The following is a 27,153-nucleotide window of genomic DNA, read 5'->3' as shown; positions in this document are numbered from 1 at the left end:
CTGAAGGGCTGGGCTGGGGAGGGCTCGGGGGCCAGGCGGGGGTGAGGTGGGCAGCAGGTGAAGGTGGGGTAGGAGGGCCAGCATCGCTCCAGGGTTTGGCCTCTGGCCTGAAGCTACTCTTGTGACCTGGACAGCTTGGGGGGGCGGGGAATCTGGAGGAAAGAGGATGCAGGTCCCACAGTGAGACCAGTGAGACCCCTGGGACTTGTGGGTCGAGAACACCTGAGACCATGGTCCCTGTGCCAGGCTGCCTGGGTGGGGGCGCTGTGGGCAGCTTGAAGGGAAAGCAGCCCTCGCATGAGCCCCTGGGCTCTCAACACCTCCACTGCAACACCCCTTCCTTTCGGAGCCCAGACATGTGGGTTTTCCCGGCATCCATCAGTTCTGCGACACCAGCTGGGTGTCCCACCACTTAAGTCCATTCTGACACCCAGGACCGCCCTCCCTTCCCTTCAGATGCCAGTTTCAAGTTCAAGTTGTCTCCTGTGCTTCTGAGTGCGGGCTATCAAGCAGAGGTTCCCAAGACGCCCTCCTCAGGTTTGACGAATCGCTAGAGCAGCTCCCAGAACTCAGGGAAACAGTTCACTTCCTAGATCACCTGTTTGTCATAAAGGGATATGACTCGGGAACGTGGAAGAGATGCGTGGGGCAGGGTAGGTGGGAAGGGCGCGGAGCTTCCATGTTCCCTGGGGTGTGTTCCTCAGCCTGCTGCTCCGTGTGCTCACTAACTCTGCAGCTCTCCGGAGCCTGGACTTTGGGATTTGTATGGAGGCTTCATTACATGAGCAGGATTGATGAAATCATTGGCCGTCGGCTGAGGATTCCACCTCCAGCTCCTGGCCACAGCCCACTGCCTGGGGGTGCCCGTGGGGTGGGGCCAAAAGTCTGAGCCTGGTTGGTTCCCGTGGCAACCAGCCCCCAGCCTTGGGGCTTCCCGGAGAGTCACCTCATGAACAAACACGCAGGTGAGTAAAAAGAAATTCCTTCACCTTCAGGGCTGGGAACATTTTCAGGAACCAATGACAAACCACCAAATATGACAAAAGATGCTCTCCTGGATCTTATTGCTCAGGAAATTCCAAGCATTTAGGCACTGTGTGGCAGAAATGGAGATGAAGACCGAATCTGTATGTTTCTTATGACAAATCATAACATCACAGGAACCTAGTAAAGCCTGCTGCCCACACAGGGATGCTGGAGCCCCTATCCTGAAGGCAGTGAGTCCCAGAAAGGCCTTTGGATATGGGCCATCCCAGTCAAAGAGCGGAAGACTCCTCCTACCCCATGGGCCCTGGGACAGGGGTCAAGTAGAAGAGTCCCTTTGATCACAACTCTGGTTAGTTGTTTTCTTCCCAAAGGTGAAGTGACATCAGTAAAAATAATACATATATGTCCCATGGATTATTTATGGTCCTTTTTGCTAATCCTTGTACCTGTGTCACATTGGATCAATTATTACAGTCTTGTGAGGTGCTTTATAAGGAGCCGAGGCAGATGGAAAAATCACAGCAAGTCACTTTATCTCATTTTCTCATTTAAAGAACAGGGACGGGGGCGCCTGGGCGGCTCAGTCGGTTAAGCATCTGATTCTTGGTTTCGGCTCCAGTCATGATCTCAGGGTCCTGAGATTGAGCCCCATGTCAGGCTCTGCGCTCAGTGAGGAATCTGCTTGTTCTTTTCCCTCTGCTCCCCACCTCAAATAAATAAATATAATCTTTAAAGAACAGAGACAATTACGTGCTGAGCTGTGTGGACTAAATGAAATATTGTATCTTCTCAGTTCTAAATGGTAGCCTCTATGTCTGGTGGACCCTCTGTCTGAGGAACTTTGGACATGAAGAGAAAGCAATAGCTTGTATTTTATCTAGTGTCTAATTCAGTAACTTTTCTTTTTTTAAAACAGCTTTACTGAAGTTAAATTGACATGTGATGAACTGCCCATATGTAAAGTGAATCATTTGATAAGTTTTAACATGTGTACCTCTGAAGCCACCTCCACGGTCAAGGTGATGAGCGTGTGCATCCCCCATGAGTGTTTCCACCTGTGTAGCTTAGAGGACAGTGTTGTCTCAGAGCAGGGGCTCTGAAAGCTCTCGTTTTTCTGTGATTTATTTTTATTTTATTTTTTTTAAAGATTTTATTTATTTATTTGACAGAGAGATACATAGCGAGAGAGGGAACACAAGCAGGGGGACTGGGAGAGGGAGAAGCAGGCTTCCCGCGGAGCAGGGAGCCCGATGCAGGGCTCGATCCCAGGACCCTGGGACCACGACCTGAGCCTAAGGCAGACACTTAACTGACTGAGCCACCCAGGTGCTCCTGTGATTTTTTTTTTTAAGATTTATTTATTTATTTGGGAGAGAGAGATAACGAGAGCCAGTGGGGGGAGGGGCAGAGGGAGAGGCAGAGAGAGAACCTCAAGCAGGCTCCACGCTGAGTGGGGGAGCCTGACTCAGGGCTCGATCTCATGACCCTGAGATCAGGACCCTGAGATCATGACCTGAGCTGAAACCAAGAGTCGGACGCTTAACTGACTGAGCCACCCGGGTGCCCCGGCCTATGATTTTCAGAAAAGATGAGAATAGTTGTCCAGGGCGGATCACTACAGCATGGTTTCGTTGCAAAGCCCGGGAAGGACCACACTGGACACCTGGCATCCTCTGCTGACTCCTGAAACCCCTCACAGCTGTGCTCTTGTGCAGTTTGGGCTTCTCTAAGCTGCAGGTAGGCTTGAGCAAAACCAGACCTTCTACTGGTTCAAGGAGCTGAAAAGTCCGCAGTGATGCTGGCTTCAGGTGAGGCCTGGTTCAAGACACCAGACATTATCCCCAGACCCTGCTTTTCCCTTGTCCTCATGCACAGGTAGGCATTTCTTGGAAAGCAAAATAGCATTAGTCCTAAGCAATGTGGGAGATGAAGCTGGAAAGGTAGCAAGGTGTCGGATGCTCCGCACCCTTGCCCTTGGAGTTCTCTTCTTTACTCTGGAGTCTGGTGACCATGGGCAGCCACGGAAGGATTTCAAGCATGAGAATGACCTGATTTTATTTGAGTTCTGAGAAGATTCCGTCAGCCATGATGCAGGGTCAGAATCGTCATGACAAATAAATTCTTTCTCTAGAAATCCTTTCTTGTAGGAGAATCACAGTGGAGTTAGCACCAGACAGCATTCTTGGCGCTTTTTTTTTGGGATCTCACATCTTCCCACATTCCCTGGGAAAAATGTGTATCGCTTAAGATTTTAAATTCCAAACAGCAGTGGCTTGAAGACAATAAAAGTCTGTTTCTCACTGTGTATGGTGGTCCAGGGCTGGTGTAGCAGCTCCGCAGTCAAAAGAAATCCCAGCTCCTTCCATCATTCTGCCTCCAGCCCTGTTTGTGGCTTCTATCTATCAGCTCACCTCATGGCCCAAGCTGCTGGTGCTCCAGCCATCACACCTGCACCTCAGGTAAAAGAAAAGGGGGAGGGCAAAGGGGTGGCCTTCTGGTGGGTCAGCTTTCCTATTTTCCTGACTTGACATCTCTTCTTACCTATTATTGTCCAGAACCTGGGCACATGATCTACTTTAATATCAAAGAATTCTGGGAAGTGTGACCTTTATAGGGGCACATTGCCACCCAAAGTGGGGCATGTGTGTGTGTGTTTAAAAGGCTGTATATTCTTTGGCACTCTTCCCATTGAGAGGTGGGATCTATGACCTACTCCCCAAATCTGGGCTGGGGCTCTGTGAGGGCGTTGACCACTAGAATAGGCAGAAGCGATGTTTTTATAGTGTGATTTAGCATCCAGGTCATAAAAGGCCATGTACCTTCCTTACCATGTACCTTCCATTTGGCTTAGGAACCAGGAAAGGCTTTGTGGTCCTACGACCTATTTAGTGGCATAGGGCCCTGTGCTCAGAAGGGTCATTCACTTGTTTTCATGCTCTGCTACAGTCTTAAAATTCTTAATGAGTGTTGTATCTTTGAACTTGTGTTTTGTAAGTGAAGTCTGATGGCACAGTGAAGCACATGCCTATGTGGAGGGTAGATGTACACTAGCTCCCTGCCACTCTATTTGTGTGTGTGTTTGTGATGCCTTCTACACGGCTTCCATAACATGCTTACCTTGTATGTAGGGTCCCATGCTCAGAAGGGCTCAGCAGAGTATTAAAACAATTAAAATTAAAAACAATTTAATTGTTTTAATTGTTTTAGTGCTCTGCTATCACATCTTGAAATTCTTTTTTTTTAAATATTTTATTTATTTATTTGACAGAGAGAGAGGGAACATAAGCAGGGGGAGTGGGAGAGGGAGAAACAGGCTCCCTGCTGAGCAAGGAGCCTGACACAGGGCTCGATCCCAGGACTCTGGGATCATGACCCGAGCTGAAGGCAGATGCCTAATGACTGAGCCACCCAGGAGCCCCACATCTTGAAATTCTTAATTTCATCTTTGAACTTGTGTATTGGAAGTGAAGTCCAATGGGACAGTGGCTGATGCATGTGAGCAGAACATGCAGTAAGAGCATCCACCGTTCACATACAGTGCCCACCGTTCACATACAGTTTCCACTGTTCACATACAGTGCCCACCGTTCACATACAGTTTCCACCGTTCACATATGGTACCCACTGATCACATACGGTGCCCACCGATCACATACAGTGCCCACCGTTCACATACAGTTTCCACCGTTTACATACGGTACCCACTGATCACATACGGTGCCCACCGATCACATACAGTGTCCACCGTTCACACATAGTGCTCACCATTCACATAAAGTGTTCACAATGCCCCATGAGCATAGAATTCTAGTGAGCTCACATCACGTGGATGTTCGGAGGGCCTCCAAGTGGGTACAAGGTAAGCCTGTGATGTCTAGGATTGAGTAAGTAGGGGTGCAGCCCACAGAGGCCATGCTTTCTGTTCCAACTAGAAGTACCTTTGGTGGCAGAAAAGAGACACTAACATTCCAGAAAACCAGAGACAACCCAGGAAGCTGATCGTATCCTTTCCTATCCATGTGACTTCCTTGTATTAGCCAACCACCTGCACTGAGATGATGACCCACAGAGGAAGGGGAGGACAGGGCACCCCTCGGTCCCTTTCCTTTCAGTCTTCTTGACCCATGATAAACAGGAGGTAGAGTGTTGATAGAAGGTGTGCACATCAAGAAGTGAAATAAAAGTGGCCCATTGGTTTGGTGCAGCATTTCCAGAGTCTTGGTAAGAATGAAATACACACACACACACACACACATACACACACACACACACACGAGCTCTGAAATATTAATGTTGTAATTTCAGTGACTCCACCTATGAGTTAAACGCTCTCACATCTGCATTCAAAACTGTCATTGTACAATATAAAGATGAATGGTAAAATTTATGCTAATAATTTAAATAAAAAAAATTTTTAGAACAACATTAAGTAAATAAATAAAAACACCATGACAAATTGAGAGAGAGACTGTAGAAGAAAGGAAGAAACACATTTTCCTAAGGTTTGAACCATGGGCTCCACATTTTCATTTTGCACTGGGCCCTGCAAATTATGTTCCTGGTCCTGTTTGGAATGCTTGCTGTCAGGATGCTTCCTCTCAGAATCCAGCCGCCATGTTGTGAGGAAGCCCAAAGCATGAGGGAAAGGGCCTATGTGGATGCTCCAGTCAGCAGTCCTCCCCAAGCCCCACCTCGGAGTCATCCCAGCCCAGGTGACAGAAACAAAGCCTCCAGATGATTCCATCCCCACGTCTCCCAGCATTCCCCCAACCTCATCCCAACTTCCAGACGCCTCCATCCATCTGGGTCTTCCAGCTGAAGCTCAGCTGTCATGACATTGAGACACGCCCTCCCTGCAATACTCAGTCTGAATTCTTGACCTACAGAATCCCTGAGCAAAATAAAGTCCACGGCTGTTATTTTTCTGCCCCTGAGATTGCTGTAGTTTGATATGCAGAAATAAATTACCATAGTTTATTCGTTTGGGTTGATTCCCATCTTTGGTTAATACAAATGAAGCTGCAATGAATAACTGTGTGCATGTATTATGTATATTTAGGACAGATTCCTAGAAGTGAGGATTACTGTGTCAAAGGGTAAATGCATAAGTAATTTTGTTAGCAGTGGCCAAATTCCTCTCTACATTCTTATTTTCTCCCTAAATAGCTTTGTGTTTACAGTGTACTTGTGGATGTGTAATCTCCCCTCCCGACATACCTAAGTACATATAGAGAAACATACAGAGACAAAAATGCACACACAAAGGGACAGCCTGGTGAATTCTCACAAACTGAACATGTGTGTGTAACCTTCACATGGGTCAAGAAACAAACAGTCCTCGTCCCCTCAAACTGCCCTAGCACCCTTCCCAGTGAATACTCCCTTCCATGTATGAATATACCACTATTTACCCATTTTCCTATTGGTGTTTCCAGTTGGGGGCTAATACGTTCTATACTCCTCGGCTTTTGTTATACTCATCCAAACCTGTTGCACGATGTCAGGGGTGTTAGATGCTCTTTTACCTTTTTGTTGGGTTATTGTTCTCAAACTAGGTTCCTCTGTAACCCTGGGGCCCTTTCTCAAATGACAAGAAAAGAACAAAGGTGTGGCTTGGCTTCTATCAGTTTAAAACCTTCTCCCAAACATTTGGGGTCCGGCCCCACTTGTCCGCTAGTGAGCTTCAGCAGTGACAAATGTTCAAGAAATAACAGGAAAGCCTGTAAATGCCACAGGCTGCATTGCGAATAGGACATCATTTATGGAGTGGTCTTTTGTGTCGGGACAGGTCGTTCACGGACAGTAGATAGATTTTCTCTAAACTTCAAATGCCTTGGCACAATAGGTATCATGATCTCGATTTCACTGGGAGTGAAAACCCAGGTTCTGAGGGGGGAAAGCAACTTGCTCACGGTTACACACTAACACTGGAGGACGGGGAAGCCTGTAGGCTCGGCGACACCACAGCGCTGGCTTCCTGCTGTTTAGACTGTCATCTTCTGTGTCCTCTTCTCAGTCTGGCCCACCAGGGCCTGCCTACCTCAGTCCCTTACCAGACCTCTGGCTTCTTCCCCTTCCTGAATGCTCTGAAGCTTTCCCCTGGGCCAGCCCCAGGGCCTTTGCGTGTGCTGTTACCTCTGCCTGGAACCCTCTTGTTCCTCTTCACCTAACTCCTCCTCATCCTAGAAGGATGCCTTCCCCAACTAGTTGGCGCCCTTGCTCCAATAGCACCATATATTTCCCCTCTCACATTCATTTTAGGTGGTTTGGTTAATTCGTATTGAATTTCTGTCTCTTTCGGCCCACCCCAGACTGTAAGCACCTGAGGGCAAGTGTCAGTCTGTCTTGTTCATGGCCATGTCCCAGTGCCTAGCACAGTAGTTAGTAAATAGTTGATGAAGGAAGGGACCATCTTATTTGAATCTCATGGCAACTCTGTGAAGCAAGCAGAGCTGGGCTGCTCACTCCCTTTTCACAGATGAGGAGAGTGGGGTCCAGAGAGGGAAAGGGTTGGTCCACTCTTCTGATTTGTGGACACAGCCAGACCTGGACAGCTGTGGTCCTGACGCTTCTCCCAGACACCAACGGGCAGGTGGAGGCAGAGGGAAGAGATCTCGGCCAGCCGGGAGGTTTCCAGTCTCCCCAGATTAAAGTGGCCTGTCCCTGTCCCTCCCCTGCCCAGGCCACTCGAGGGGGGGTGGGGCGGGAAGCAGGTCAAGGAGGTCGACAAGGAAGAAAGCTGTCCTACTAAGAAAAGATTTGGGGGCGGTGAGCCTGCGGCCAAGTGCTCTGAAGCCAGGCAGGGAAGTCAGGAAGTCAGAGCAGGAAGGAAGGTCTGTCCCTGCCCCACGGGGGGTCAAGCAGGGACAGTGGGCCTTTATTTTCCTGTGTGAGCTTCAGGCACTGGTTAGCTTCAGCTTGGCAACTGCTTATGCATTTATTTATTTTCCTTGAACCTTGGTCACAGGGAACATAAGATCCAGGTGAAGCATGCTCTGGAGCAGGTGATGTGGGCCCAGAGCTACCTCGGTAAATTCTTACTGTGTGTCTTTGGCCACGTGACTTCACATCTCTGGGTCTCAGTTTCCCCATTTGGAAAGGGGAGAGGTGATAATAGTACCTATCCCATAAGGTCATTATGGGGCTTCCGTGGAGATTCTAAGGGAAGTTCTTCATGAGGTGCCTGGCAAAGAGAAGTAATTGGAAACAAATCATGGAGAGCTTACTATGTACAAGCTCTCTCCTAGGTGCCTGGCAATTTACTAAGCCCTCATGGGGATTTTGGAGGCTCTTAAATTATCCCTGTAAGGAGCAGAAGTGGACTTGGGCCCAGCTCTCGGCAGAACCAGAGGGCTGAACCGATACACTGTGTTACTTACAGAGAGTAGCTACCACATGCTGGGCCCGGAATTCCATGCCATGGGGACGTGAAAGTCCAGTGGAAATGGACAATCCTCCAGGATAACTGAGGGCCACCTGGGATCCTTTCCTCAGAAGGAATTCGTCAGGCCCAAAGCCTCTGAACTCCAGTGTAAGGACAGAGCGGAGGTGGAGCTGGAGAAAGACTTGAGCTGGGTGGTGAAGAGCCCTGATAGCAGGCTGAGCACACGGTACTGGGGAGCCACTGAAGGTTTCAGGCAGGGGACATGACATGACTGTAGGCCAGGAGGGAGCAAACCTGGAGAGAGAGCCCTATAGGGAGACTGCTGGGATATTCTGAGCCAAAGACACGAGTCTGGGGTAAAGAGGGTACGTGCTGGAGGCGACGCGGTGCTGGATGGCCTGTTTCCCTTCCTGCCAGGTGCGAAATGGCACCTTTGGGTGCAACTGCCCGGGCCAGAGAGGGAAGCTGTGGTTGAGGATGGTAGAGCTGCCCACCAGCCTTGGACTGCTCAGCTCCAGACTTACAGGGAAGAAAAATATTTAACCCACTGAATTTTGGGGTCCTCTTGCTACAGCAGCTTAGCTTGTACCCTAAGTCACTGTGTGACTGTAGGCAAGGCACTTGACTTCTCTGAGCCTCTGTTTCCACATCTGTAAAATGGGGTAATACTAGAACCCATTAGGATTCAGAGTTAGTGTGTGTAAACTAGCATGGAGGAGGCAGACAGCGCCCCGTGTTCCCACCCAAGCCCCCCTGGTTGATCCCGTGGAGGAGACACTCCCAACTTCCCATTCAGCCGAGGGCAAGTCCCTTACATTCTCTTCCTCCTTCTGACTCCCCCACTGGCACCGAGTGCAGGGCAGTGCACACAATAAGGCCCTTGACTCAGTTTTATACAATAACAGGATGTGGATGACTTTCAGACAGAGGTGCTCCCTCTCCTGTATTTTACAGAGAAACTGAGGTCCAGAGAGGGGCAGAAATTTGCCTCTGCTGCACAATGACTCGGGCAGAGTGATGGCTGGATTCAGTCCTGGCAGGTGTTGGGATGGGGAGTGACCTCTGATGTAGGTGCTGGGCAGGCACGCTGTCCCACCCCTCTCCCCCTTGCTCACGATGGCTGCAGCCATACTGGCCCCCTTGTAGTTCCTCATGATCACCTCAGGGCCTTTGCACTTGCTGTTCCACCTACTGAAACTACCCTTCCCTGGCTGCCTCTTTCTCACTGTATCAGTCCTCCATTTAGGTACTACCTCTTCAGAGAGGGCTTCCTCTGATCACCTGAAGTTGGACCCTCTGTAATCAGTCTCTACCTCCTGTTTGCTTTCTTTATTTGCAATATATTAATTTGTCAATTTAGTTTTACAAACTAAAAAAAATTCTGATTTGGGCCAGCCTCTCTCTCTAGCCTACGTTCTGTGAGCATAAGACTGTCTTGTTTGCTCCATCCCCATCACCCAGCCTGGCCTTGACCCAAGCAGATCCTCAACACATACTTGCTATGCGAACGAATGCATGCATGCATGAATGACTGCATGAGTGAATGTTCCAGGTCTGGATGTCCATCATCACCTGGAATCCGCATGATTTCCCTGTGAACCAACCTCCAGGCTCCCCAGTGTGCAGATGGGGAAAGGGAGGCTCTGAGAGTCCTCACGGGGTAGGGCAGGAACGTGTCAGGTGCTAAAGGCCATTGGACTTCCCTGACCTCCGGACACACGAGAACCTCCGCTGCACAACCCCACGTTCATCTAACACAAGCAAGTAACACACTTATGCTGGACACGGCCTGGACCAGACTCCATTCTCCGAAGCGCTGCCCCATCGGAAGATGGGGCCGCTGCTGTTGCCAAGGCAACACTGTTAGTTTTCGGAAGCATCTCTAAATGGGAGAGGTGAAGGCTCCCACAGACACCGAGGGGGAGGGAAATCTGGAAAATGGGGTCAAATCCCCCCCAGCCAGCAAGACAGACCATCCTGATGCTGGCTGGTCCCCTACTCCCTGCAAAGGGCCACCTTTGACCTCGGCCATGGCTCTGGAGTGTGCACAGTGACTTTCTCCCTCATTGTGGAAACTGCTTCTGCTGGGGACACACAGAGACCTTAGGAACAATGTGATCAGGTGCCAGTGGTAAAGACAGACTGGTCTTGGAGAGCTTTCCAGAAATTTCCTTCAGTCCTTAAAATAAGTAGAGGGGACCCTACTCCAGTATTTTTGTGGTTGGTGCCAAGATGCCCCAGAGAGGCCCGCACAAGGGAGGCAGCTCATCGATGCAGGAGCACCGGCGGTGGTGATGCGCTGTGCCACCTTGGATGAAACCCTTTTCCTCTCTGAGCGCTAACTTCTTCATCACTACAGTGCGGAGAATGCCGGTCTGGTGTAGGGAGCGGAGACAAGGATTCTGCAGAGTCAGGTATCCCAGAAGCCAGATCCTATGCGTAGGGACCTCGAGGAGATCCAGCCAGGGCCAAGGCCACACCAGCCATGTCCCCACGGGGGCTTTGTGCTGCCTGGAGTCCTTCTGCCGGTCTTGTCTGCAGCCACTGTGGCTCAGCATCGCTGTCAGGGGGCTTAGAGAGGTCAGCAGCTGCTCTGTCCTGATTGCACGGATGGGAAATAGAGGCTCAGTCAGAGAGGACCAGGGATTCTGCTCCAGGGACACAGCCAGGACAGCGAACCAGGGTCTGACATCCCTGGACAGGCCACAGCTGTGTCCTTGATAGTTTGGGGCAACCCCGAGGTGAGCTGGAGCCTGGGGCCGGGCCTTGGGGGCACGGAGGCTGGGAGAGGGGGCAGAGATGGAGAGAAGGGAAATGGGAGTCAGAGAGATGGAAGGAGGAACAGTGATTGCCAGTCTGGAAATGGCGCCTAGAAACAGCTAGTCCATGTGACTTGGGTGGGACTGACCCCACCCCTGTTCCAGGTGTGATCAGGTGGCCCAGGTCTGGTCAATCAGACACACAGTGATAAGTGCAGAGATGCACACAGGAGGACCAGTCCCAGCTGGAGAAAATCATGCCTTTGCTGGAATCACTAGGACAGGGGAACTCTGTCTTAGGGATGCTCAGCTGGGAGGACATGAGCCCAGGGCTGCTGGAGCCACCTGTCAGGAGAAAACCTGATGGAGAGTAAAGTCAACATGGTGGATGCAGGGCTGAGAGGTGAAGAGGGACATCATTTGAGCCCCTGGATCTAACTGTGCCTGAATTTACTCCTAGACTTCCTGGCATGTGAGTCAATCCATTCCTTAGGATAGGGTTTCTATCCCTTGTTGTTGGAGGAGTCCTGGCATGGAGGAGGAAGGAAGATAGGAAGGAAGGATGACTATTTAAGAACAGGCATCTGAAGGTAACCCAAATCAGCTTCTTGGCCTTTTCTAGAAAATGACTACAGACCCGGATTTGGGCCTCACCCCACCCAGAGGAGTCTGTCCCTGGGGCTCCCAGCTCTGGCTTCATCTCCTCTCCAGTGCCCACCTGGCTGATAAACTCTGCAGTACACACATAAAGGCCACGGAGTCAAAAACAAATGCTCACCTTACCTGGCTCCAGAAGAAGGGGGGCATGCACTTAGGGGTGAATTTCCTCACCCCACTTTCCTCTTTGGGAACTAAACTTTATTAGGCACCTGCTCATGCCGAGCCCTGTTACAAAGTTGACATACACGGTTTCATCGCCTCCTGCCACAGCCCAGCCAGGAGGGAGCATCATTTCTAGTTCACAGACAAGGCAACTGAGGCCTTGAGAGGCTGAGCCACTGGCCTCAAGTCCAGGAGCTGGAGCAGGTCTGTCCAATTCCAGAGCCCCGCCGGCAGCACGGCTGGGCACGCGGTAGATGCTAAATGAAGGCCTGCCCAGCAAATGCTGTGTGAGGCCACGTGAGCCTTCTGGGCAGCACCCTGCCCCTCGGTAATTTCCCCCTCCTGCCTGAAAGGCCACCATTGGCAACCCCATCCTTTGTTTTTTTCAAAGAGATCAGTGTTAATCTGTGCTGGCTTTGCTCAGGGGACCAGCTGAGGCGGGACTCAAGGACAGGTGGGAAAAGGTGGCCCATTTCCACCATCCCAGCCTCATCCAGGAGAAAACCTGAAGACAGAGGCGTACCCTGGTGGGAGAGCAGGTTGGTCTTGGCTGGTCTGGGTGTTGGCTGAAGACGGCAGGACGGTGCTGGCCTCATCAGGCCCGAGGAGGGTGACAGTGATGGGGGTGGGTGGCAGGGCAGCTGTGGCCCCTCTCTGACCCTGTCCTCTGAAGGAAGCTCGTGGGGAGCCCCTGGTCTCCCAGACCCAGGCCAAGGCCGGCTCTGCCCCACACTCCCACTTCCCTCAAACCCCCAACTGCAGCATCACTGTTGGATCAGGTGGGAGGAGAGGGCTAAGGTCCTGGCTTGGAGGCTGGAAAGCTCTGGACTTGAAGATGGCATCCTGCCCAAGGCAGAGTGGACAGTCCCCAACAGTCCCTGAACTTGAGCCAAGGTGGGCTAGGGCTACAAGGAGTGCTGAGAGGGTAGCCTCCAGGCAGATATCTGGCTTCCTGGGGCCAGAAGGAGCCTGGCAGGACCCCAGCCCACAGCACAGATTGGAAACTTAGTTCTAGATCCTTCTTCAGGGGTGGCATGTGTCTTCTTTAACCCAAAGCTTCTTCCAGTTGCTTTTAGAGGCTGTTTGAGACCATCACTGTGTCTCTTGTAGCTCGAAAGTGTGAGTGCAGATGGGGGTGGGGAGCTAGGGCTCCTCCTCTTCACACTTGACCAACTTTTTCCAAGGGCATCTGCAGCCCCGAGAGATGCTCTGGGATAAAGAAGGCCTATTTTCCAATAAGGACACTTGGAGAAAGCTGCCCACTCTAACCTCTTCACAGGCAGTCAAAAGGCATATGCCCACACTAAAGGCTCTGACAAGTCCTGCAGCTATGGATGCCTGTTCATATTGATTTAAGCTGGTGTTTCCCTCCATAGGTACTTTTCGAGGGGAGCCTGAGTTATTCTCTCTGGAACACCTTCGAGGACACACTGGGGGTAAAGAAATCCTTGTTAGATCTTCTGGAGCCTCCAAGAGACCAGGTCTGAGCTCCAGATGCTGGGGCCTAGGAGGAGTGGACTGTTAGTCATATATTTCTTTGAGGACCTACATGAAGTCTGTTCTCAGCTCATTCAGGGTGTTGTGACCCTCAAGCTGGCAGGGGGCCCGTGCAGGAGACAGAAGGGAAGAGGACAGAGGGACACTGTAGAGGCAGGATCCCCCCATTACCCACCATCTCGCAACTTGAGGGGAACAGGGAGGCAGCGGACCCTCTGACTCCCAGGCAGGAAAGGAGGGCGGCCTCAGGAGACCCAGGGTATCCAGGACAAGGCCCTGGCACTGTGCCCTGTGTTTGGGGTCCAGCCTGCCCCGGCTCTTCCCCTGGGTCCAGCCTCCGGGCGCGGCTGCCTCTCAAATGCCCACGGGGCGCAGCATCATGCGAGTGGCCCGCAGCGAGTAGCTGGGGCCCTGGAAGTAGTGCCAGCGGATGCCGTTGAGCTTGCGCGTGTGGTGGCGAGCTGGGTAGTAGATGCCGTTGAGATTGGAGAGGCCGCAGGCGTCAAACCACCACCCTGGTGGAGGGAGAGCAAGATGCTTGGGCGGGGGGGGCCAGCCAGTGGGTTGAGGGCAGCCCCCCAGCCCCCGGGACTAACCGGGGCTGCTGCCTCCTCTGGGAAGCCAGCTCGCAGGGGGAGATGGGGCCGAGTGGAATGGGCATGCGGGCGGCAGGGGGACCCCCAGACCCTCTGCTCAGCCTGCAGCCTCTGGAGGGCGGGACCTCGATGGCCCCCCCCCAGCTTGTTTTCCCCTAGCCCAGTCTCAGAGGAAGATCGGTGTGCCTGTGTTAGGATGAGGGGAGACACTGAGGGAACCCTAAGGACTTAGTGGGGAAAGGGTTGGGGGGGGACAGCCAGGCCAGCATGCGGGTGGGTGAGACCCTGACCTGCACCCTCTTCCCGACAGCACCTGGCTGAATGCACGGGAACTGGGTGGGGAGGTAATGGGGGTGTCCAACCAGGTGCAGGGCTCCAGCCCCCCACACCCACCTCCAGACAGCATCTGGGCACACTTGCAGAGGCAGTTGTCATTGTCTGCGTCACGGGTGCTGAAGTTGGTGCCTTGCAGGACCAGGCTGCTCTGGCGTCCTGCTGACCCGCTGTACCCACTCAGAGAAAGCCTGGAGGCCACCCGGAGGTGGTGATGGGAGATGGGTCCAGAGTTAGGTTGGCTGGTTAAAGAACGCCCCGCCCCCCAAGAGGCTTTGTCCAAGGCTAAGGGTTCCCTCCAGTTGTTCTGGGAGGGGGCGCCCCAGTCTAGGCTGCTTGGATTGTCCCTGGCCCTGGCTTGCCCTCCCTGCCTGCTGCCTCCCAGGGGCAGAGTACTCGCCGTGTGCCAGGCCTCCCTCATCTCACTGAACCCGTGTCTTGGACAGGACAGAGAAGGATCAAAATAATAATACTAATAATGAGGACAATGGCTAACATTTTTTTGAACACCTACTGTGTTCTGGGCATTCTGCGGCTTAGCTCGTCTCCTGGCATCCTCACAACACCCTATTATTTCCATCTTACAGATGAAGAAACAGAGATCCCGAGAGCCCAGGGAGGCTGCCCCAGGCCTCGGAATGAAAGACGGCGAGAGCCAGGTCCCAGCCCAGGGTGGCCTGCCTTGGGAGCTGTGTGCATTTTGCTCCCCAGCTGACCACCCTGCAACCCCAGCCCACCACCTCCAGGAAGCCTTCCCTGACCACACCAGCCCACATGGATCTGTGCCCCGGGGCACCCCCAGCCCTGTGACTTGCACATCTGCAGCCAGTGGGGGAGGGTTTCTATTTCTCTGCCAGGCTGTGAGACCCTGGTGGGCACGGCCAAGGCTGTGTGGCTATTACGACCATGAGCTCTGGGGATAGAATGCCTGGATTCGCATCCCAGCCCTGCCACTCGACAACGGCATGACGGTGGGCAGACTGCTTCACCTGCAGTTTCTTCAGCTGCAGTTTCTCCTTCTGTTAAAATGGTAGTGATAGTAATGTTACCCGTGACGACCTCGTTCGTTATTGTGATCCGAGGTCCTTGGGGTGTGAGGAGTGAAGAGCGGTGCGGGCACACGGTAAATGCTCAGCACATTTAGCGCTTGTTAGCCATTGTCCCTGCATTCCTGCCCTGAACACACGGCCGCCATAGGCTCTTGCTCAGCCTGACAGGAGAGGGTGTTGGGTGCTTTTAGCCCCGGCAACTGAGGTGGAGACCTGGTTTGGGAAAAATTAAGAAGGTCTTACGGGTGGAGAAAAACGGACACCAGATGCAGCCAGGGCAGCTCAGGGCAGCTCTGGTTCCCCCAGGAAGGGCCTGGGAAGTGCTGCTGCTGGGATCAAGAGGGAATGTGGGCCCTGGGCATGTGGCCTGGCTCAGTCCCTGCGCCTCCCACCACGGACTCTGCATGTCTGTGCCCTAACTGTGAAGCCCTAACTGTGCCCTTAAATGTGCAGCCCGGGGCTTGCGTGACTGGTGTCGCAACGCCCCTCCAAAGGGGCCCATCTCTGTTAATGCTCTATGTGCAGTATCTCATTTGAGCTTCATAACACGTTGAATAAGGTAGGTACACCTAGGGCACCCATTTTACAGATGAGAAGGTGGAGGCACTTCTTCAGGGTTGCTCAGGGGGATAAGGATTGAGTCAGGACTTAAGCCTTGGCTTTGGTGGCTTAAATAGGAGTCAGCAGGGTGTTGTGGTGACTCACTGGTCAGCTTGAGGAGTAGAGAGGGCATCCAGCTTAGCCCTGCCTAGCCCAGACCCAGGGCACGGTTCATTCAGCTCTGAAGCTTGCAGTTTAAGGAGGACTATTATCAGATTGGGGTGGGTCCCATAAGGAGGATGTCAGGACAACTTAGCTGGAGGATCCAGGGGCATTCAATAAGAAGAGAGAGGGGTGGGGCACTCATTGAAAAGCTCCCCAAGATGGAATTAGACATAAAGTATAGGAGGACAGAGAGCCACCAGAGATTCCTTTGGAGGAAGTGACCTTCCTGTCAGTGGAGGCATTCCAGCCTGGCTGGATGATGACTATGGCTGTGGAGGAGATTCTAGCATCATGGGAAGACCCAGATGACAGGTGAGGTCCTTTGCAGACCCGTGAGTGCGAGTCTATGATTTCAGTTCTATCCTGTTCAAAGATAGCCAGGACCTAGTCTTCTCTCCGAGAACCTTGAGTTTCTCAGAGAGGCAACATCATGTAGTGGAAACACCCTGAGTTTTGGTAGCAGAGGGATCTGAGTTCAAATCCAAGCTCTACCTAACTTGTAACTTTGGGCAGGGTACTTAAGCTCTGTGCCTGCTTCCACATCCCTAAAGCAGGTACAGCAGTGCTTACCTCAGAGTGTTGTAGGAGGATTAAATGGAGTAATATGCCGGGAACATAGTAGGTGCTCAATAAATGCTCTTTTCTTTTCCTAAACAGAGCCAAGAACCAAGCCAAGGGAGGTGTGGGAGACCTTGCTGATGCTACATTATACTCCTATTTAAGCCCATCCTGCCGTTAAAGAAGCAGAGGTACAGAGAAGCTAGAACTTTGACTTGCCCGAGTTCACAAAGCGAGCTGGAACAGAGCCAGAATTAGCTCAGGTCCCCTGATTCCCTGCCCAGGGACCTTTCCACCTCACCCCACAGCACGGGACAGCCTGGACTCCCCGCTGTGGGCCTCAGTAATATGGCTGACTCGGGGTGACTGACCTTAGAAGGCCCTTTCCTGTTCCTGGGCCGGCAGCGTCAGCGACATGCTCTCCACCCCACCCAGCGGCTAGGACGTGCTGAGTGTTAACCAGCCGCCTCCAGATCCCGTGACGTGTGCCCAAATGGGGGACAGATGGTAGCAACAGGAGACGCCCAGGGACTGACCCCTGGTACAGGCTCTACAGCCACTAGCCCGGGACCCTGGCCCGCCCACCAGCCTGGGCCCCGAGCCCACCTGTACAGCTGCCCCTCGCTGCCCAGCTGGAAATGCTCATACTGGGCATAGGCCTCGTTGCCCTCCCAGTCTTGCAGCTCCACGCGCAGAGAGTAGGCTGCCCTGCTGGTGAGCTGGTACACCACCTCATTGCCCAGCCAGTGCTCCCCCGCCAGGTCACCGAAGCCCTGCGGAGAGTGAAGGGTAGGGGTGGGTTTCATGCTGCGATGGGAGGCTGCCTCCCCGGCTGAAGAGCTGGGCTGGGCCAGGCTCCAGGGCCACTTAATCCAAAACCACGTTGCCTAATGATCAAGTCCACAAAGTACAGAGTGGGCAGGCCTAGGGATGGGAGTTCTCCACCTCCTAGAGCAAAAAGACTAAGATTTTTGTAAATGTAAAATTCTGTTGGAAATAATTGAAAGCACATTTCTATGGAGTTTAAGAACAAGCAAAATGAATCTGTGGTGATAGAAGTCAGAATAGCAACTACCTTTGGGGGGAGTATTGACCGGGACACACGGAGGCACAGGGGGGCACGGGGAGGGCTTCTGTGCTGCTGGCCGTGTTGTAGATATACCTAGCTTGGAATGGTGGTCACGTGGGTGAATACGTATGTAAAAATCCACTGAGTATCTTACGCCTGAGATCTGTGCACTTATCGGCATGTCTGTCGAACCTCAATAAAAAATTAAAGATTTTAATAAGCTGCATGAATTGTAGAGCAAACCTTGGTCAGTGACATGGCAGCTGCTGCAAGATTTCAGCAACACAGAAGTGCAAAGCTAAGCACGTTAGGTGTCACCAGTGTCCCAGGGTGAGGAGAGACAAGTGCCCTGGGCCCGAGCAACAATTCAGCACCAAGGACAGGGGCACACCTAAGCCCCACTCCCCATTTAGCCACGTGGCGATGCAGATCAGCCTAATGATTAATATCCAGTGCCCTCCTGTATTTCTGCGTCTGAGTATCCTATTTCTTTTTGCCATTTCAATAATTGTTTAAAACCCAACTGGCTCAAGAACACTCCTATCTTGATTTGGTATTTATTTTTAAGTATTTATCACATGAACAGTAAGCGACACAACTAATGATATTGTTGCATTTCCGTGTATCCTTTTCTGTTTCTTTTGCTTGTGGAAACTTTAAGAGCTTTTAAGTCAGCTTGCCAAAAATCCTTTATTCAAAATTTAATTAAGAAATTGGAAGACAATCCGGCACCATGTCTCATCTTGTAAAACGCATGGGGTCTTTGAGCCAGCAATTCCATGTTACAGAATCTCTCCTGCAGATGTCATTATATTATTGTGTGCAAAGACAGGGACATTCATTTAAGCAATGCAGCCAGGGGTGGGCAGGGGAGATTACTTTCTTTCTGTTCCTTTTTTTTTTTTTTTTTTTTTTTTGTATTCTTAAAAAAATTTTTAAGCAATACGCATATATAATCTTTCCACAAATAAAAAAATAAGGTTAGGGCGCCTGGGTGGCTCAGTCGTTAAGCGTCTGCCTTCGGCTCAGGTCATGATCCCAGGGTCCTGGGATCGAGTCCCACATCGGGCTCCCTGCTCGGTGGGAAGCCTGCTTCTCCCTCTCCCACTCCCCCTGCTTGCGTTCCTGCTCTCGCTATCTCTCTCTCTGTCAAATAAATAAATAAAATCTTAAAAAAAAAAATAAGGTTAAACTTTTATTCTTAGGATATACGTCAGAACTTGCAAAAAAGAAGGTTCAATTTCTGATGATGGAGTCCCTGACAGCGAATGTGCACTGGGAAAATCTGTTTGAAGGTGGTTGGTTTTAGGTGGGTTAATTTTTTTTTTTCTGGGAAGGGTTGAGGGCGATCCACCTGCTCCAGGTTTCAGGGCGGAAAAGCCCCTTCCCTGGGCAGCAGTGTTACCTGTTTGTAATCTCTCCAGTTCCGCTGGAAATTCACGCTGCCATTCTCACGGCGCTGGATGAGAGTCCATCCGCCTCCATTGGCCTCCATGTCACAGAACACCTGGAAGGAGTTGGGTGGTGGGGGGGGAGGGAGTTGGAAGCCCCCGGAAGCTGGCGGAAGCAGGTCGGGGCTGGCCCAATTTTGATTTGGCTTACATTCTCACAGAGCAACAAGTGAGCCTGGAGGTCGAGGGCATCAGAAATACCCAGGTTCATATTTCCCACCTATTGTCATCATTTTTCTAAAATCATGGGCAAGTGATGCCCCCTCAGAGCCTTCCTTTCCTCACTCATAAAATGCAAGTGTTAAAACCTTAACCTCTTTGTGCCTCAGTTTCTCATCTGCAAATTGGCTTGATGTGAGAACTGTGTAAGCTGAGCCATGTAAAGAACAGAGCCTGGGCATACTGGAAACTCAGTAAGTGGAGGCTTTTCCCTCGCTGTTATTGCGAGGTTGTTGTAAGGATTAAATGCCGAGAGGCGTAACACGCTTGGCACACAGCATAGACTCGGGAATTGTTATTATGTTCGGCAGACAAATGTTTTCTTAGCACCTGCTATATACCAAGCTCCATTCAAGGCATGGGGGATGCCAATATGGATAAGACAGAAAGAGTCTTTCTCTCAAAGTGCTCACCATCCAACATAATCTCTTCTTTCAGCCTAATCTTTGTTCACATATTATTTTTCCAGCCAGTTCAGTACATGTTCAGTGTTCAGTGAGGACACACTTGGTCCCTGGTCCCATACTAGATGACAGAGACAAATCAGAGATAAAGCAACCCTCAGGGCCGGCTTGGTCTGCAGGAGGCTATGATAGGGCAGACAGACTATTGATTATGAACATTTGGGTGCTACAAGGAGAGCTCCTAAGAAGGAGTCACTGGGCAACCCTGGCAGGCTTCCCAGAGGAGGTAGCATGAGAACAGGGCCTTGGCATGTGCCTGACAGGCCAACAAGGGGAATGGCACCTCCAGTGGAGGAAGCAGCTCTGAGAAGGTAAAGGCCAGCTCAGGGAGAGAAGACAGGGACATTTGCTGTGAAAGTGGCAGAGGGTGCAGGAAGGGAAACTGAGGCCCAGAGAGGACAAGGGACTTGCTCAAGGCAAGTGAGACTGAAGTAAAGCTAAGGTGTGAGCCCAGAACTCTGGCCTCCCAGGATTCCACCATAGCTGAATTGGCTTAATTTCATGTAGAATATTTACTTAAAAAGTCGTGTCCTTTTAACACTTGCTTTTATTTGGATCATTATAAAAATAAATATAACAAAAAGGTGAAATTCTAGGTAGAAATCGAGGGCCCGAACTCTGTGTCAAAGAGGAGTTGAGCAGGTGTGTATGTGAAGTGTTAAAGACAGTCTGGAGACAAACTGATAGGTATATTTATAGGAATTCAAAGGAAATTGAACAGGGAATCGGGAAGTGTGAAGACTGGCTAGTTGTTCTCTATACTCTCTCACTGCTGGGTCTGGCCCCCAAGCCCTCCCTCCTGATAGCCACCCTTTCCCTTGACCCCTCATCCATCCATCCATCCGATAACTGGACCTCAAAGCCTGGGGCAACCTTGGAAACACTCACTGAAGATGGTGGGGTCTCTATCAGCCCTGGTCCCTAATTTCCCACGTGGAGCAGAGCCCCCACACCTGCATTCGACCGGACTATATGTAAATTAGAAAGAAACTTCTTTGGGTTAAGCCCGTGGATTTTCTGGCTTGATGTGCTGAATAAGCTAGCATTACCTTAAGCAATGCAGGACTATTTTCTGCCCTTCCCACTGAAAGCAGCTCTGGAGAAGATGCAGGAGAAGGATGCATTTCCAGCTCTGGGGACTTCTGCTTTACCCCCACATTCTGACCTCTGACTGGAGGGGGGCTGCAGACAGTAGGGTCATCCCACCTTCTCTGGGGTATCTCAGATGTTGGACAAGGCCTGAAGCTGATGGGGGGTGGCCTGCCAGGGACGCCCTTGGCTCAACCCCCTTGGATAGCCTCCGCCCCCAGGCGGTCCCCTAACCTTCCTGGGCTCCGTCATATTGGTCACATGGATGGTGTAGATGCCACTGGCATTGGCCCCGAAGCGCTGGATCTCTGCACAGTCCTGGAACACGTGCTCAGCTGCTCTCACAGAGGCTGCAATGGGACAAGGCAAAAGCAATCGGAGGTAAGCTAAGGAGAGAGGGAAGGGGCCAGGTGGGTACTACTTCCTGCCAGCTTCCGGGTTGGGAGGTGCCGGGGACAGGGAGAGGTATGAGACCTGTGCAGAGGACCGCGCAGTGAGAGGAAGTGGTGGAGGCCAGGGAGGGAAATGACCCGCCACCCACGAGAGCAGAGCTGAGGCCAGAGCTGCAGCTGTCTGATGACCTTGACTGGAGTAGGACAAGGCTGGCACAGGCAGGGTCACCAAGGAAGGAGAGATGAGGCTGAGTTTCAGCAGGGGGCAAGGTCAGCCCTGCAGGCCAGGATGAGGAGCCCAAGCTGTGCCGAGGAAGAGCGCTCTGGCCAGAGTGTGGAACGGGGACTGGAGGGGATGAGACTCAAAGCAGGGAGGCCACGGACGAGGCTGCTAGAGTCCTCCAGGAGAGGCTGCTGGAGTCCTCCAGGAGAGGTAACTGGAGTCTGAACTCCAAGGAGGTCCTTCCCCCTTTCATAGACCAGGAAACTAGGGCCCAAAAGTAACGTAACTGGCTCAAGGGCACATAGCTGGGGGCACAGGCAGAGCCTTCCTGCTCTCTAGGTCATACGAAGGAGTCCTTAGGGCCTTGGGCTGGAGGCACAACTCCACAGTGCCCTTCTCTGGTGACAGTGGTGACAGTGGGGCAGGGGGACAGGGCGTTTGGGGCAAAGGGTGCCTGAGGCAACGTGCCCTCCCCAGACCGGTGAACAGACATTGGGTCACAGCTGGAGACTGGGCTAGCGGTGAGCCTGTGGGGGGAGGCCTTGGGCCTGGGCCTGCATCTGGGACTGAGCTACAATACACCCACACATGGGACTCATTTAGGCGGCTTCCCTGCCAGGGCTACACACAAGCCTGTGATGGGTTCGGGTCACTCCGTATCTCATGGTTTGGAAGGTATCCACTTCTCCTGCCTGTGGCTTCCTTGGGGCCTCAAATCCCTCAAACCCAGCAGGGCCTGCCCGACTTAGACAGAGCCCTGGTGCCATCCTTTGGCACCATAGTGCCTGGAACCCATCACTACTGCTTGATTCCTTGTGCCTTAAAAGCTCCCCAGCCTCCTGCTATGGCGATCCAGCCTGGGTAGAAATCCCTTCCGAGGTCTTTCTCTCACCCAGCCATTCTCCACTGCCCGGTTCCAATTGAGTTTCCTAAAACATCGTCCCACTGGGTGCAAAACCCTCGTGTGTCTCCTGATTATCCTCAGGTTCATATTCTCTCTCCTCGGCACAGCCTTTTAGGCCTTTAGTGGCCTGGTCATTTCAAGAACACTGTTGCCACATAGTAGGTACTCAAAAATATGCATCTCCTCCTTCTTCCCTTAGACACCCAGACATGGGCAGGTGGGTATTTTTGCAAGACTATGCTGTTCACTGCTGCATCCCCAGCACCCGGCACTGGGCCTGGCACACAGTGGGTGCTCAATAAGGGTTTTGCTGACTGCGTGATTGAAGCCGAAACCAGCAACGCCTTGGCCACCCCCAGTGGCCCCATCAGGAGTCAGTGAGAGCTGGGGGAGGGGGGAACCCAGGCTTTGTTCTCCCTTCTTAGAAGCTAGGGCCAGAGATGTCTCCTCACTCCTGTTTGGCCGTCCTGGGCTTAGGGACAAGGGCGACAGGGTGACAGAAGTCCTTCGGGAACAGTGAGTCCAACCTCTCCATTCTATAGATAGGGAAACTGTGGCCGGGGGAGGGGTGGGGCAGGTCTGAGCAAGCGAGGATGGAGGGTGGATCCTGGATCCCAAACTTGGCAGTCTGGGCTGGCAAATAAACCTTATTAGCTTCACTTCCGTTAAACGGATGGGGAAACTGAGGCCAAGAGAGGGACGGGGACCTGCTCAAGGTCACTCATGGAGTCAGGGCGTAGAGTCTGGATTGGTTCCTCCTGGGTCTCGTCCTCACCATTATTATTGTTGTTATTTCTGTTTCACAGGTGCTGGGAGAGGGGCCGGGCCTTCCCCCCCCCCCCCCCCAGCGAGCCGCGAGGGCGTAAGCAGGGTCTCCCGCCCCTCTGCTGCCGTCCTCCCGCACCGCGCCGGCACCCCGCTCGCTCACCCGGGCCCTGGGCCACGACGCGCACCAGGCGCTGCACGGACTCCAGCAGCCGGCGCTGCTCCCGCTGCACGAGACTGGAGTTGCCGCTGGCGGCGCGCAGGCTGCGCTCGAGGCCGGCGAGGGCGCCACTCTGGCGGCCCAGCAGCCGCCGCAGCCGCTCCTTCTCGCCGCGGAGAGAAGCCAGCTCCGCCTGCTGCTGCGTCTCCAGCGCCTGCACCCGCGTCTCCAGCGCGCTGCGGGGCGGGGGGCGCACGCGCGTCAGCCCGCCGTCCCCACCACGCAGCCACACTCGCGCGCTTGGCCCTGGGGCCCCCCGGGGGGGCGGGGGATACTCCGCGGACCAGATCCGCACCGAGGCCCAGAGAGGTCGAGCGTCCTGCCCTGGGTTACACAGCTGTGCCCACCGATGGCAGAGAGTGAGGAGGGGAGGAAAGAGAGACCCCGCCCTGGAAGAAGATGGACTGGGGTCCGTAGAAGAAAGAGGTGCGGGTGGGAGGACATGCCAGCAACCGGGTCGTGGTTACCAAATCCCCAGTATGCCTGCCCTTTGACCCAGCAGTCGGCTCTCCGGAGATAACCTCCAGGGAGCAGGCGCGAGAGTGCCCCTGGGGGGACTGGTTCTGCTAGAGAGAAAGGAGACAGCCTAAATGTCCAACAGCCGGAGCTGGCCGAGGCTCTTTTCTTTCCGTGTCCCTAGAAATGTGCTGGAGCCGCAAGAGGAAGGAGGCAGAGCGCATCTGCACGCATTTGGCAAGACGCCCAGGACGTGGAGTGAACTGCGCCCGCACATCGGTGCCTCTAGTCCAGTCCCACGTGTGGGAAGACAGAACAAGAGAAAGAAGAAAGGTATTAATGGAAATGGAGAGGGAAGCCGGTGAACTGCTAGGAAAAGGCATGGAAAGACACGTGGAAGGACACGGCGGTGCCTGCGCTCGAAGAGAAAGTGAAAGACAGCTGGCTAAGTGCTGTTCCCCCTGCGGAGCGGGTTCCGGAGGAGGGGGGCGATGGAGAGGGAGGAAGATGGAGGCGGCTGGAGGGAACCCACTTTCCCTTTCGTTTTATAGGTCCTTGGTGTCTGGTGATATAATAAACAGGGAGCATATCTGTCATGAGTTTTTTAGAAAAAGAGTTTTAGAAAAAGCGAAAAGTTCTAAAACTCAACTCTTCCACTTCTGGCATTTTATCCTGGTTTGCTCCCCGCGTGTGTGCAATGGGGTATGGGGACATTATTAGGGGCTTCTCGTTGAACAGGAGTAAAAGACAGGAAACAACCTTAATATACATTAATTGGGGACTGGGGATATAAGTGTGGGCACAGCCATAGGGTGGAACATGACGCAGTTAGAGAAAAGAATGGGCAAGTGTGTCATGCAATTATAGAACAGTTTCTTGGAAAAAAGAGGTGCAGAAGAGCGGTAAGCTCCATTTGGGTTCAAGAAGGGCAACAAAAGGACTATGCACACATATTTGTTTACATATTCATAGGAAACCCTCAAATGTCAGCTTATAGAGTGTAGCTGTGGGATAGGGACTTTTATCTATGTGTTCACTTCTTTAACCCCAGTTTCTAGAACAGTGTCTGACCCGTGGTAAGAGCTCAAAAAACAATTGTTGGTTGAATGAATGGAAGAGGACAAGACACTAGGAAGAGGGGTTACCTCTGCTGTGGGTGGGTGGGTGGCTGAGGGATAGAGTAGGAGGGAGACAGTCTCCTATCTATGAGGTTATGCCGACCCATTCTCCAGACTAGAACAACGAGTCTAGCCAGGGCAGAAGGAATTTCCCCTGAGCCCCGAGTTCTGCTGCAGGAAGAGAAAAAATTGGGGCACACTCGGATTCTAGAATCTTAGCGATCTCCATGGGCCAAGCGCTTATTGATGACATCCTCCGTCTTCACTGACTTCGAGGCACCTGGTGCCAATTCAGACAGTCCCAGTCCCTGCCCTTGCCCACCTTGGGGTGGGAGCATAAGAATGAGAAGGTGGACAAAGTATCATTAGCTACACGCAGATCAGAGGGAGCTGGACGGGCCTGACGGCCTTATCTTGACCCAGAATTTGAGCAACAATAACATCTCCCCCTGCACACAGGTCCGTGGCCGCTTCGGTGGGTGGGTGTTGCCTCTTCCAGCATCCTGACCTTGACAGTTTTTCTCTACTCAGCTTGAAACCAAGATGAAATCAGCCTCAGATGTCCATTTCTCTGCCTTATCTGTACCCCATGACTCTTTTATTCTTTGTAATTTGCAGGGTGTTCCCCTCAAGTGTATTTGCTTACAAATGCCGAGACTCTCTGCCGGTGAAGACGAGAAGCTGGCAGTGTGGTTGCTTCTGGGAAGGGGAACCAGTGGATAAGATCAGATTTACTTATTTACAAATAAGTAAATCAAATAAAAATTTACAGGGTGAATTGTACAGCATGTAAACTGTAGCTCAATAAAGCTGTTAAACATTTATAAAATAAAGAAACAAAGGGGGGCGCCTGGGTGGCTCAGTCGTTAAGCGTCTGCCTTGGGCTCAGGTCGTGGTCCCAGGGTCCTGGGATTGAGCCCCGCATCGGGCTCCCTGCTCCGCGGGAAGCCTGCTTCTCCCTCTCCCACTCCCCCTGCTTGTGTTTCCTCTCTCTCTGTCAAATAAATAAAATTAAAAAAAAACAAAAAAAAGAAAGAAAGAAAGGAAGGAAGGAAGGAAGGAAGAAGGAAAGGAAAAAGAAAGAACGGAGAAAGAATCGGGGTGTCCTGAGCCCCCAGGGAAATGTCTCTCTCCTGCCTCCACCCAGGGGTGCCTGTCTGGCCCCCAGCCCCACCCCAGGGCCCACCTTCACTCCCAGCTTGAGTCTGGGACCAAGCCCTGGTTTCAGTCCGTACCCCAGCTCTGGCAGTACCTGAGCCCCCCAAATGGTCCCTCACTTCAGTCCTAATCCGGGCCCGCAGCTCTGGCCCCAGGCCCCGTCCCAGGTACCAGCCCCAAGTCTAGTTTCCAACCCTGGCCCCAGCCCCAGCCCAACCCTGGCTCTGGTGCCCCCCCCCCGGCCTGGGTCCCACCCGCCTGGGGTCGCAGCCCCGGCCCGGTGCCAGGGTGCCAGTGCAGTGCCCACCTGTTGCGGCCCTGCAGCCTGTGGAGCTCATGGCCCTGCAGCAGTAGCTGTTTCTCCAGCTTGTTGGTGGACAGCGAGGTCTCCAGCAGCTGGATCTCCATTCGGGATGTCTGGTTCAGGACCTGTCCCAGCAAACAGGAAGGGGAAGGGCGCGACGCAGACCCTGAAGGAGCCCCGATCAGCAGCCGCCCACCTGTCCAGGGGCTCTGCCATCCAGCAGCGTGCTGACCTATGTCCCTCCTCCCAGCAGTTAGTTCCTATAGTCGTCCATTCATGCCTTTGCGCAGCCACTCACAGGCCCTAGCTGAGCTGATGATCTGCTTCTTGACCGCAGTTCCATTTCTCCTGTTGCTCAGGCCCCAGGAGGGGTCCCCCTTGGCCACCTCCCTCCCGCCCCAATCCAACCTACCAGCAGGTCCTGTCAGATCCAGCTTCCAAATGGGCACCTGACCACCCTCCCCTACTCCAAGGCCCCCACTCTTGGCCTCTGTCATCTCTTGCCCTGTGCCCTGTGCCACCCTCCTCACAGGGCTCCCTGTCCCCACCCTTGTTCCCTACACTCCTTCCT

General features: G+C 52.7%; 1 protein-coding gene across 1 annotated transcript in view; it reads right to left on the bottom strand.

Moving 5' to 3' along the window:
- Nucleotides 1-11,222: 11,222 nt before the first annotated feature.
- ANGPT4 (angiopoietin 4) overlaps nucleotides 11,223-27,153 on the bottom strand; it is a 39,494-nt gene continuing 23,563 nt past the window's right edge. The window contains exons 3-9 of the mRNA XM_032419675.1: nucleotides 26,586-26,707; nucleotides 23,490-23,722; nucleotides 21,277-21,392; nucleotides 19,225-19,326; nucleotides 17,357-17,523; nucleotides 14,439-14,569; nucleotides 11,223-13,964 (exon numbers count right to left, since the gene is read on the bottom strand). Of these exons, the coding sequence (XP_032275566.1) occupies nucleotides 13,804-13,964; nucleotides 14,439-14,569; nucleotides 17,357-17,523; nucleotides 19,225-19,326; nucleotides 21,277-21,392; nucleotides 23,490-23,722; nucleotides 26,586-26,707 (1,032 nt within the window). The 3' untranslated portion in view covers nucleotides 11,223-13,803. The remainder of the gene's footprint in view (nucleotides 13,965-14,438; nucleotides 14,570-17,356; nucleotides 17,524-19,224; nucleotides 19,327-21,276; nucleotides 21,393-23,489; nucleotides 23,723-26,585; nucleotides 26,708-27,153) is intronic.

Source organism: Phoca vitulina, unplaced genomic scaffold, assembly GCF_004348235.1.
Source record: "Phoca vitulina isolate PV1807 unplaced genomic scaffold, GSC_HSeal_1.0 scaffold22, whole genome shotgun sequence".
In the NCBI taxonomy this organism is placed as follows: Eukaryota; Metazoa; Chordata; class Mammalia; order Carnivora; family Phocidae; genus Phoca; species Phoca vitulina.
The sequence above is the reverse complement of the archived record's forward strand: the minus strand, read 5'-3'. Positions and strand labels throughout refer to the sequence as shown.